Source organism: Phallusia mammillata, chromosome 5 (genome assembly GCF_965637545.1).
Source record: "Phallusia mammillata chromosome 5, kaPhaMamm4.hap1.1, whole genome shotgun sequence".
Taxonomy (NCBI): domain Eukaryota; kingdom Metazoa; phylum Chordata; class Ascidiacea; order Phlebobranchia; family Ascidiidae; genus Phallusia; species Phallusia mammillata.
The window spans coordinates 20,025,390-20,037,878 of NC_137256.1; the positions used below are offsets into that span (position 1 = coordinate 20,025,390).

Sequence of the window (12,489 nt, forward strand, 5' to 3'; positions counted from 1 at the left end):
TACTAAAATGAAACTCACAAACAACGCCTTGTACAAACGGTAAAAAAACCCTTCAACAACTGCATTATACCGTGTTGCAAAACAATTACAAAATGAAAAGGGGTGTTGGAAAACAATTACAAAAAAACGCCATTCACACTTTTTGGGACATGTAAATGACGTCACAATATTAACATGAGAACATAAAAACATTAAAATAAGCATGACGACGTCATACCAAAACATAATGACGTTAATAGGCTAAAAATGAACTCAAATATTGAAAAGCGATTTTGCAATAAAAAGTACAAAAAAATGCTTTGGCAAACAACCTTAGGCCAGATTTAAATATCTAATTCTAACTGCTTCTTTCCTTGTAGTTTTGGTTTATTAACAAACAACAATTTTTTGTTGTGAAATTGAGAAGTCGTTTAATTATAGGTAATGCACAGTTACGCTTAAAAATGTCTTTTATCAAAATGTCTTTAATGACTGACAGTGGCGGCTCGTGGCTAAAATTGCCATAGGTCCTGTTTAAAAAAAATAGGACAATATTGTTTTGATTTATGTGGATAAAAAAGCTACAAAAATAAATTATACATGATTTAGAAACATAATAAATTCCCAACCTGAAAAAACCAAGCGGTTAACATAATTTATTTACAAAATCTACAACATGTAAAAAAAGCGTCCATCACGTTAACCATTTTGTTTGTTCGAGAAACAACTCAATAACAGTGGTTATGAAAACAACTTTAGATAAGTAAATGAGACAGGCATAGTTTAACTGACATGCTTTGACTTTTACTGACTTTCTTTCCCTCTCAGAACATCATACTTTTTTGCGTACCGGAGCCATTGCTGGGGCATAAAGTGTTTCGCGCGTTAAGATACTGCAACAGAGTGGTAAACGGACCTGAAATTGGAGCCCGAACCCTTACTAAAATTACTTATATTTTTTTCCGCAGTATTTCTACTGAAAGCCATGTTGTTGCAATTAGCGGCCATTATGTTCTATTATACTACGCTGGTCAACGGACAGAATCAGTGCAGTTACGTCACTGTTCCAGTGTGCGGTGATGACGTCACCCTCACGCCTGGGAGCTTGGTAAGTGGAAGGGGTCAAAAGGGAGACGCTGGCCCCCCAGGAAAACTGGGGCCAAGGGGATTACCCGGAATGAAAGGTGATAAGGGAGCTGTTGGAGCAAAAGGTGAATCGTCGGACATGGCAGAATTCAAACAGGAAATAAGAGAAAGATTGCGAGGTAAATTTGCTCCCTATACCCGCTGAGATTAACATGCACGTGCCTTTTTTAATTTAGTTCTATGTGCCATGTTGCTACATAGGCTAAAACCTTGAAAATGCGGGGAAAATATGCGGTTTAATTCATATCACTCTTTCTGCAGTGCTGTGTATTAGTCTTAATTAAGTAAATGTTATGATTCGAAAAGCTTTGAAAACATAAGCGTTCATACATGCCAAAAAAGAAAATTTTATCTAACTTAGATATTTTGCTGTAAGGGCCGAATACATAACGTGCTGATAAAATTCCAACACGCATCACAATTTAAACATAAAAGTCTTATATTGTATCTTTCCACGGTCATTGATTGCGCAGTACATTAATCTTGTTCAGCGGTTCCCAAACTGGGGTCCGCGGTCCTTTAGGGGTTCGCGAAGCGGTTGAAGTAATTCTATAATCTTATTTGGCGTCAGTTTTTGCCACTAAATAAGTTTAAATCAAAGTAGAATTGAGAATCGACTGTCTCCATTGCTAAACAATGGCCTTTATTGAATAACAACTATCAAAAATGCAATTGTTCGCGCACAATCGTAATGTTTTTGTCCAGTTTGTGATGTCACATGCTGTCTTGATTGTTATGCACACAACTAGCTAAAATCCTGCAATCAACGTTTTTTTTTGAATTACACATTTACGCTTAGGGACCGCGAGCCCTCGAAATAATGGCAAAGGGACCGTTTTGAAAAACATACGAAAAAGTTTGGGAACCACTGATCTAGTTAGAAACAAAATAAATTACAGCACTGAAATGTATTTGCAAGCCATTTCTTTTGATACGCAAAGCCTTCAAAATGCTTCGTCCAACTCGCGAAACGCTATTTACACACCGCTTATCTAAACGGTGGGCAAGTTTAATACCTGCTTGTATGTATTTTTCAGTGATCGAGAGCGTTCTGCCAAACAGTTGCAAGACGTCACCAGTGAACGGATACCAACGGTTTCCTATTACCAACCAGGAAGCATTCTGTGAAGACGAATGGACGGTAAATCAAAATAAGTGAGAACATCCCAACACTCGCATACTGCTTTTCTCTATTTCTAAAGGTTCTTCAAAGACGATTTGACGGAAGTGTGAATTTTAGCAGAAACTGGCAGGAATATAAAGATGGATTCGGAAACATGAGGGGCGAATTTTGGCTTGGTAAAACAAAAACTTTTGTCTTTTGCTTGTAGGCGCGTAATTTGGCTGGTCATCAAACTTAACTTTAAAAAACTCAGGTTTGGACAAAATGCTCAGGATGACCAGTGGACGGAATTGCAGGCTGAGAATTGATTTAAGAGGATTTGATGACTCTGAAGCCTTTGCACAATACACGTAAGATTATGGTGATGAGAAATTGGTTGTTGGTCAGTAAAAGCATTTCTTGGTTTTTGCTCATTGTTTTTAATCTCTGTCTCAAGGTTTCAAGGGCTCAGCTTGTTTTAGCATCGCCGCTTTCGAACTGAAAAGTTATTAAATCCGTATGGAGTTAATTTTCGGGTATCGTGTAGTAGTCGCAGGCTTACGAAAAGTACCAGACCATGAACTACGAAACACGGTTTGAAACAGATAGCTTAATAATTGTTCGTTTGAACGAAGGATATTAGATCAGGGTTACCAGGGTTATGCTATTAGAATCTAAAATTTTAGACAAATTAAATCAGGAGACAGTATTTTTGCCAAACGTGTCTAGACGTCTCGTAACCATATATTAGGTTCCATATACACTACAAAAGTGATATCTTAAACACGCGCCAGTATGTATAAGTTCAGTTTATTAGGCTTATATCAAAATGTAATTTTAAAAGTTTTTAACAACTATGTTGCTGCACTGTAAACGAACTTCAAAAACAACAGCTTTTGACATCGATTCAATATTTTTGTTTTCTAGTTCGTTTGCAGTCGGCAACGAATCAGACAATTATCGTTTACAAGTTTCTGGATACAGTGGAACGGCTGGTGATAGTCTTATTAAGAGGCACAACGGGATGCAATTCTCCACTCAAGATAGGGATCATGATACGTAAGTATGGTAATTTGTAAAGGCTATTTGGAAAGTTTTTTAGCTCCTGCTTACAAAACAAATAAAAATTTCCTTTTTCTGGAAAATCTCTTTGTGGCGCCATACTAAGCCTAGATAGAAAGTTTGTATCAAAACAAATATGGAAAGCGAAAGTCGTGCCAAACAATATGATATAAAATCAGGATGTAAAGTAGTCTGATAGATTCGGGATCACGGGTAAAACATTTTAATTTATTAAATTTTAATTTATTAAATTAAAATCGATGTTACAGTTTATCAGTGTGATATTTTACCGAAATGTAATTGCACAGAGATTCTTCAATCAACTGCGTACTTCGTTGGGGAAATTCTGGCGGGTGGTGGTTTAAGAATTGTTTCTATTCTAAACTCAACGCTGAATGGGGAAGATCCGAAGGTCATAACCACAACATCATCTGGTATCACTGGAAAGGGTGGGATGAAGGGATCAAAGAGTCAACAATGAAGATCAGATGCGATTGAAACTTTACTTACATGTCATTGTAAATCAGACAAAAAGTTATTAACCCCATTGCATATAACAAACGTTTTGCATATGTCAGAAAATTTGTACTGCCGAGACAATAAAAGATTAATTCAAACTAGTATTAAAAATAAGTTGAGAAAGCGGCTTGTAACCAAATTATGGACCAACTTAAAAATTTGCACACGGCGTGATTGATAAATCGAAAACAATCATTGCTGTATCATACAATTTGTGTAAAACCATAATAGACTAGTCTTAATAAGTAACTTTATGCCTTATTTGTTGCCAATAGCTTCAGCACATTATCTTATAACAACATGATCGATAGGGTATAGCTGATCAAATAAATGTGCTTAAATTCAAGCACAGACAAAGTATGCTGTGTTGCTGTTGAATATTACACCTTCACAACAAGTTTACGACAAAAGTTTTCCACCAGGACTTGATTAAACATTACTGAGGGCCCTTACTAAAAACTTTTACGTTTTTAACAATCTAGAAAATTTTATTTCGTTGTCTCGCGCTATGTGCAGTGATATGTGTCCTACATAACAGTTTTACACTGATTCATTAAAAAGCCTCTTGTATGCCATTGGGAAAAACGTGTGTATAATTAAACAATCGAAATCAGACCGGGGAATAATGTTTTAAACGTCTGTGAGTGGTGTCTGAACAGCCGGCTCCACAAAAAGCCGATTAAATTTTTTTTGGCGCAAAAGCGTTGGAAATTTTAAGACGTAAAAATCTCATATGTATTTAAAAACTATTGATTTTCAACCAGTGTTCCGAAAAAGATCGTAAAATGCCCCGCAAGATTTTTTTGTTGAAATAAGTTACCTGGAACACAGGTCAAAAATCATTGGTTTATCATACAAACGTAAATCGTAATCTTTGCTTCGTTTATAATTGTCTAATAATAATAATAATAATAATGTAATTGCGTGGGGCAAACTGAAAGTGAATGAATTGTTGTTGTATTGGTTAATATATGGCATCACCACAAATTTTGTTTGGTGTTCCCCAAGATAATATTAATGCATAAAGTGCAGCCTGGCCAAAAAAAGGTTGAAAACACCGCCGTACCGTAGGTTGTCATCATTGCATCAAGAAAAAAATAGCATCCCGGTTTTCTGTTGAAAAAATATGCCATTCCTATATACATAGTACAACTATAGTTGTCATGTTTCTACCCAACAGAGCGTGTTTTGGCGCGTTTAAAGTCAGAATGCAAAAGTATTTTTATACGCTCGAAAAAAAATCAAAGAGTCGGAGTGTGGAAATAATATCAATATGCCAGGAAAACGTAAGCTTTCCCCGATTTTAAGCCGCAATAGCAGAAGTAATTCCTGCACGTTGTTGGAGGAATTTTAATTGTAATCACGAATAAAATGCAACAAAAAAAACTTTCTTGTTTATAACTGAACAAATGATCGATTGGGCATAGGTGATTAATAAAATGTTGTAGTTGCTCAGAAAAAGATGTTTTGCTTAAACACAAATTTTTGTTGAATAAAATGCAACAACAACCAAAAAACTTTCTTGTTTATAACTAAACAATTCTAGACCACGTTCAATCCAAGGGCGGATTCAGAAACTCATTTCGCCAAAAAACTTTTTATAGAAATAAAACGTTGCATTTAATTATATCTTTTAATAAAAAAGAATGGTCTTGTGATCGTTGGTTTGTCAGGGCATTCCACCTAAGTTAAACACCTGAGTTTAAAAAGTTTTTTTTTGCGGGCCGCACAAAAACCTTTGGAGGGCCGCGTATTTTGGACCCGTGCTTCACGTGTTACCTACAAGCAACGTCATAAACGGCTTTTAGTAGGGTTGTATTTTACATTTCTAACTAACTAACTAACTAACTAACAGAGAGTTAGTGTTTAGAACGTCGATGTGTTTAGAATTACGTTCCAATGTTGTTTTATCGTGACCAGAACGCTATATAAGTTAAATTAGTACAGTACAGTTAATATAGGATATGATATCACAGTACATGTGTTTTGTGCTTAAACTGCAAGTAGCGCCCGTTAGCGCCCCAATAGGCTACAGACTTGGAAACTTAAATGTAGTTTTCGGCGTCGTATAAGTTTAGTTGCAGTGACACACGTCAGTGTTAGGTCATATTTCGCATTCTGTTTCGTGTCCAAATTTGGTTATGTTCGTTTAATTACCTCGGACAGAGTCTACATTTATTATCTCTACGTTATAGCGGGAACAACTTCTAATTGATTGATTTTACCTTGAGCAATTGGCCGACAACACTTTTAGTACAAACAATATGGTCGCCGTCGCTGTTCACGTAAAGTCGTATAAACGATAACTTTTTGCAATGTGCAGAAATGACTTTACACCCTAACAACCTCAACACCGGGTTAATTATGGATATATAAGTCGAACACTTTCACACAAAGTTAGTTCTGATTTCTAGTTACTTGATTTCAGTTTTTCCGTTCCTAGTTCTTTGACTTTTAGTGGTCTAGAATCTTGGCGCTTTGGATATTATAAGGTTTCAAGAAATTGTTCAGTATTTTAATAGGTTTTTTGTTGTTGTCGCTGTAACTTTTTGGTTTGTGGTTCTATCGTTGTGATTGAGGTGTTTGCCAGTTTAAAAATAGTCTTGTTTAAACAAATGTAGCTACCTTTTTGGAGACAGTCAAAGGAGGTAACTCTTGTACTTAAATTGACCGCACTTGTTTGAGGCTAAGTAGCCTACGTATAGTTAAGTAGAGGGGTAATTTAGCAGTCCCAAATACTAACCCATTTACAGTAGCAGGTAATAGTCCCCCTTCCAGATGTTTTATTATTAACTACCGACGTTTTGACGTCCCATACGATGGAGAAGTCTTGATCAGAATAATGGCACAAAGCTATCACATACACGTAGCAAATGTATCAAAACAATTAGACCGACAAATAATTTTAGGGGATATAATGTCAAAATATAAGACTACAGGTGTGATGTTGTGTTATTCAAATGTTCTTGTTCAAAATAGACAGAATTAACTTGTTACAAAAATTATGCATATTTTATTAGCAGAAAATCCGTTTAAAGTCATGTTGTTGCAATTGTCGGCAATTTTGTTCTATTATACTACGCTGGTCAACGGACAGAATCAGTGTAGTTACGTCACTGTTCCTGTGTGCGGTGATGACGTCACCATTACGCCTGGGAGCTTGGTAAGTGGAAGGGGCCAAAAGGGGGACGTTGGGCCCCCAGGAATAAAAGGTGATGTAGGAGAAAAGGGTGAATCGTCAGATTTGGAAGGATTTATACAGGAAATAAGAGAAAGACTAAGAGGTATATTTGCTCCCTACACGTTAAGATGGACAAGCACGAGCTTTTTTTATTGTAATTTAAATGGAAATTATAAATAGCGGTTGAAATCATAACATTGTTTCCGGGGTGGCCTACTGTAGAATAGTCTCCCGTTAATGTTATTATTCAAAGCGCACAGAACTTGGGTACCTTTAGGCTATATAACCTGCTAATAAAATCACAACACGCACCTCGATATAACACTCTTTCAACGCATGCCTTTACGGTAATCAATTGTGCAGTGCATAAATTTGTTTAGAAAAGCACTAAAATAGTTTTGCGAGTCACTTCTTGTGATCCGTATCTTTTCTCGGACAGTATATAGGCTATAGCTTATAAGCTTTCTAAGCGCTGTGCTCAATTTGAGAACGCTGGTTGGGCCAGATTACTGACTATTCCTATGTATTGTTTTAGTGATAGAGAGCTTACTGCCAAACAGTTGCCAGACATCACCACTGAACGGATACCAGCGGTTCCCTAGTACCAACCAGGAAGCGTTTTGTGACGGCGATTGGACAGTAAATTAATTACAAAAATGAAAAGCATCCCTAACTTCAAACAACTGCTTATTGTTTTCTTTATTTTTAAAGGTTATTCAAAGACGATTTGACGGAAGTGTGAGTTTTAGCAGAAACTGGCAGGAATATAAAGTTGGTTTCGGAAATTGGAGTGGCGAATTTTGGCTGGGTAAAAACAAGAGTAGAACCGTAATTGACTGACCATCATACTTAACATTAATCAACTCAGGTTTGGACAAATACATAGGATGACAAGTGGACGGAATTGCAGATTGAAAATTGATTTAAGAGGATTTGATGACTCTGACGCCTTCGCACAGTACGAGTAAGATTTTGGTAATGAGAAACTGGTTGTAGCTCCGTGGAAGCATTGCTCGTTTTTTGCTGATTTTTTTAAGAGTTCGGCCTGTTTTAGCATCAAGACTAAAAATGTAAAGCATTGAAAACAGTATAAAGGTGGGATAACTTGTGGGTGTGGCGGACATAAGAAAACCTATTTTGACAATAACTTGTACATGGGACCAGAATGTAGGTTTAGTTTATCATATTCTAATTCAGGGATGTTTTAACAATCATGTTGCTGCACTGTAAACGTCCTTCGAAAACAAATACAGCTTCTCATATTAATTTTATATTCCTGTTACTAGTTCGTTTGCAATCGGCGACGAATTAGACAATTATCGTTTACACGTTTCTGGATACAATGGAACGGCAGGTGATAGTTTAAAAACTCACAACGGGATGCAATTCTCCACTCAAGATCGAGATCATGATGCGTAAGTATGGTACTTATAATTACTGTTTTTTTGGGTTCTGCATTCAAAATACATAAAATCTTCCCTTTGCTCGAAAATGTCTTTTGTGGCGCCATACTTGCCTAAATAAAAAGAAATGTGTGACAAGCAATTTGGTATGCAAAAGTCATGCCCAACAACACGATATAAACTCAGGATGTAAATTTAGTATAATGTATTATATATACACAAGTTCTTTGGCAGTTATGTTTATGATTAAATTACTCTTCAAGTCCGTGTATTTCGTAGTTTGATGGATTGAGGATCACGGGTAAAACACAAATAAAATTATCAAATTAAAATTGATGTTACAGTTTTTGGTGTGATATTTTACTGAAATGTTATTGCACAGCGATTCTTCTATCCACTGTGCACTTTATTGGCAAAACTCTGGAGGATGGTGGTTTAAAAGTTGTTTCGACTCTAAACTTAACGGAGAATGGGGAATATCGCAAGGTGAATACCAGAACATAATCTGGTATCACTGGAAAGGGGGCAAAGAAGCAATTAAAGAGACAACAATGAAGATCAGATGTGATTAAACCTTCCTTTTTTTCAAAATGATGAAAATAACATTCTAATATTGCTTGCATGTCATTGTAAATCAGACAAAAAATTAACCCAATTGCATTTAATAAAAAACACTACACAAATAGTTTTGTTTTACCTGTGATGCAGTTAGAAGAGTTTGCTTAGGAACAATCTGTTATTTTCAAGAAAGTCACAGATGCAAGTCATAGCGTTTCCAAGCGTGCAATCTTTTAATGACAATACAAGAGATTTGAACATATATATTTAAGCAACCAAGCTCTATAAAGTTCCAAGAGCTTCTTGAGTTATAGGTTTAATAGCCTTTAAAATGAATTCAGTTTCCTCAAATAATAAAAAAAGTTGTTATGACAACCAAGATACTGTACCACTAGGTGGCACACTTACAAATAAACATAAACTTGTCCCAGAAGTTTACATAGAGATACAAACAAAAGGTCAGAATGACCTCAATCATTTAGAGATTACTTTTTAAAATCACCTTTCTCATAGAAAAAACACAGTTAAGAAGTCTGTTTTGCACACCTGTATATATTTTTTGTACAAATCGTTTTATTAATTGCAATCTTACCACTTGTTAATCACAGTTGTTGATTTCCTCTTGAAGGCATAGCATACTTATACTTAAAGCATGGGAGTAAAATTGTTGTTCGCTAGCATTTTAACAAGAATGCCTTTCACATAAATTGGCATAATCCAGAAACGATTTTGGCATCGTGCAAAACTTTCTGTGAAATTAAACAAGTGAAAAAAGAATGAGTTTCTATGATAATTCTTACCATCTTGTAAGTTTTGCTGTCTGAAGAATATGGGATAATAAACAGAATGGTTTTTTGTTCTTTCTGTTGTTATGAGAATAAAAACTCTACATTCCAAGTAATTTCAAAAGTGAGGACACCTGCATTGGTACATCACCAAAATGTCATGTGCTTATAAATGCACATGACCATGTTCTTTATAATAAAGCCTAAATCACAGGCCATAGCTCTCCATTGATATAAGTACACTTATGAAATGAGCACGTCAAAGTACATGGCGGACAGAAAGCCCTTGAATGCTTGAAAGCTAAGATCTTGATTCAGCATTTGCCTTTTTATAACTTTCGTTTTTCCATTCTTGAGCAATAATGTGATCATGATCTGTAATGACAAAAAGGTCAGTTTTACTAGCAATGCTTTTAGAAACTAAAATAAAAATAGGCACAGTAGCAGCATTTTGGAAAACAAATAAAACAACTTGAGGAAAAAGATTTGGTCCTTACAACATGAATTTACTTGAAGTGCACTTTGATATTTGGAGAATATACATTTGAAAATGCAATCAATATGCGATTTTTAAAACAATTCTCCGCTTATCTGAATTATGCATTACTTATCTGAATTACGCATATGTGATATTGTTCAAACAGGTTTACTTATCAGAAATATCCAATAATTGCCAAATGCCATTTACTAAATGCTTAAGTGCTTAATTTTTCACATTTTTTTTTATTTTTCTAGATAATATTGACTTTCATGTTTCTTAAACTGACTTTAATATCCATTTTTTTTTACAACAATATGTTTTATTTTTACTTTTGTTTTGAAGTCTCTCGATGCGCAATCATGCGTAGCCAACACAACATTGTCACAACGATTCACTGAACTACTCTTGAAAGTTGAATAAATTTTTGTTCTTCTAATTATAAATGTTATAATACCTAACAGTATCTATCTTTAAACACCAATAACAACTCGTAATTATGTGATTTTTTAAAAACAAACAAACAAAAAACAACAACGGTGTGTTTACGCGTAAGAACAAAAAAGTATCTCAACAAAACTGTTAAATCATAGATACTACATAGTAACCTACGTAGTATCTATGGTTAAATGGATGAAATTGTTTAATTGGGTTTACTCATATTATTTGTTGTAAACCAAAAAGCTGTAAAACCAAAACGGCTCTTTTCAGCCACTTCAGTTGAGGCTGTAAGCTACATGAGAATTACGCCACTAGGTAGCACACTGGGTTAAAAACGCAGGATAGGACAATAATTTAAATTTTAAACCAATGGTTTACATGAGTACGTTGGCGCAAAATAACAAAAATCGTTTGGCTTCACTGAAATTATATACTGCTATGTCGCCGCAAATACGAGAAGTTGTCAAAAATTAATTCACAACTTGAATGTAGGCTAATTGATTAGTTTACTTGTGAGAAAAGAGCTAAAATATGCGATAGGAGTTGCATTCACAAAAACGTACGAGTCCCTTACTAGCATACCACAGACTACAGTTTAGGAATGACTATTACACAATCTATACACGTAGAATTTTGACTCAAAGACATCTGTCAAACCAATTGACAAGGTCGTTGACTCGAACACCCGTCAGTCGAACATCTGTCCTTCGCCGCAAAATCTTTGCAACAAGAAATAGGTTTCCTTGTCATGTTTAAGATTGCAAATGTAAATAAGATACTTCTTTTCAATTGGTTGTAAAGGCGACATGATACTATCTTGGGGGACGGTTTCTTTCAACGCATTTCCGATGGAATTTTATGAATCGGTTTTTCCACGCTTTGCGACAGACTCCTTGGGGGTTTCTTGATGACGTCACACTGTGCTAAAACAGCACCTGTTTATTGAATTTGCGAAGCGTGACAAAATACCACGCATTGCGAAATACGAATTGGACACTTGAAGGAGGTATTGGGTGTGTAGAATGAATCATTGCTGTTGTTTGTCTCCAGTTTGCAAATCCATGTTCAAAGCTATGTGGACAAATGTGGCAAGTGTATGACGAAATACAAAGGAGACGGAAACAGACCAAGCACTACCGGAAACTGTTTTGACAGAGATAAGCAAGCTCAAGTCACATTTCAACACTCGTGGTAATCTACTTGCACAAATGCATGTCTAAACTAGTGATAAACCGAGGGTTCAAATCGTCCTATTTTTACCTTAAAGATATGTTTTATTTGTGTCAATGTAAGTTAGTTAACCAATCATGGTAAAAAAATATACAAAGTCCGTTGTCTAAAAAAGTCATTTCTAGTGTCCTCACGATTTTAGTTTGCATTACAAACCGACAATTTTGATTCTAAACGAACGAGTGCAACAGGTCTTTCAGTTTTAACCAGGAAGTCTGAACAAACATTCAAGGACTTATGCTTTGTTTTTTAAATTTAGTTGCGGGTTAGATACTTTTACACAGCCAATAAAAGATCGACCAACCCTACTAAATGCCGACCGCATTTGTCGATTATCAACTTTCAATAGCAGTTTTTCATGCATGTTTACGGACAGTCTGCCAATCTTGGTGTCTGGTTTACAGTTTGTCGGTTAGTCAACACTTGTTTTGCGGAAGGAGTGGTGCTTTTGAGAAAGTTTCGACCGAAAAAGTCCCGATACAAGCCGTTGAATCTCGTCTGAGAAACAACACGCGCGGCTGTGTGCAACGATGCGTGAAATGACGTCAAGGCATTCGGTGTATAAAGTGCGCAGCTCGTGGTGCAAAAGATGAGAGAGTTTGTAA

General features: G+C 35.8%; 2 protein-coding genes across 2 annotated transcripts; both read left to right on the forward strand.

The window, feature by feature from the left end:
• Window positions 1–988: 988 nt before the first annotated feature.
• Window positions 989–9,075, forward strand: LOC145229669 (uncharacterized). Its single transcript, XM_080095004.1, has 10 exons — window positions 989–1,244; window positions 2,163–2,266; window positions 2,328–2,424; window positions 2,502–2,598; window positions 3,155–3,286; window positions 3,598–3,779; window positions 4,573–4,588; window positions 7,858–7,953; window positions 8,276–8,404; window positions 8,775–9,075. The coding sequence occupies exons 1-10, from the start codon at window positions 989–991 to the stop codon at window positions 8,962–8,964; spliced, it is 1,299 nt and encodes a 432-aa protein (XP_079951130.1). The 3' UTR covers window positions 8,965–9,075.
• On the forward strand, window positions 6,242–7,851 carry LOC145228973 (uncharacterized). The gene is made up of 3 exons (XM_080094202.1): window positions 6,242–7,092; window positions 7,525–7,628; window positions 7,701–7,851. Exons 1-3 carry the CDS (start codon window positions 6,813–6,815, stop codon window positions 7,827–7,829), a joined length of 513 nt encoding a protein of 170 aa, XP_079950328.1. The 5' UTR covers window positions 6,242–6,812; the 3' UTR covers window positions 7,830–7,851.
• Window positions 9,076–12,489: the final 3,414 nt, after the last annotated feature.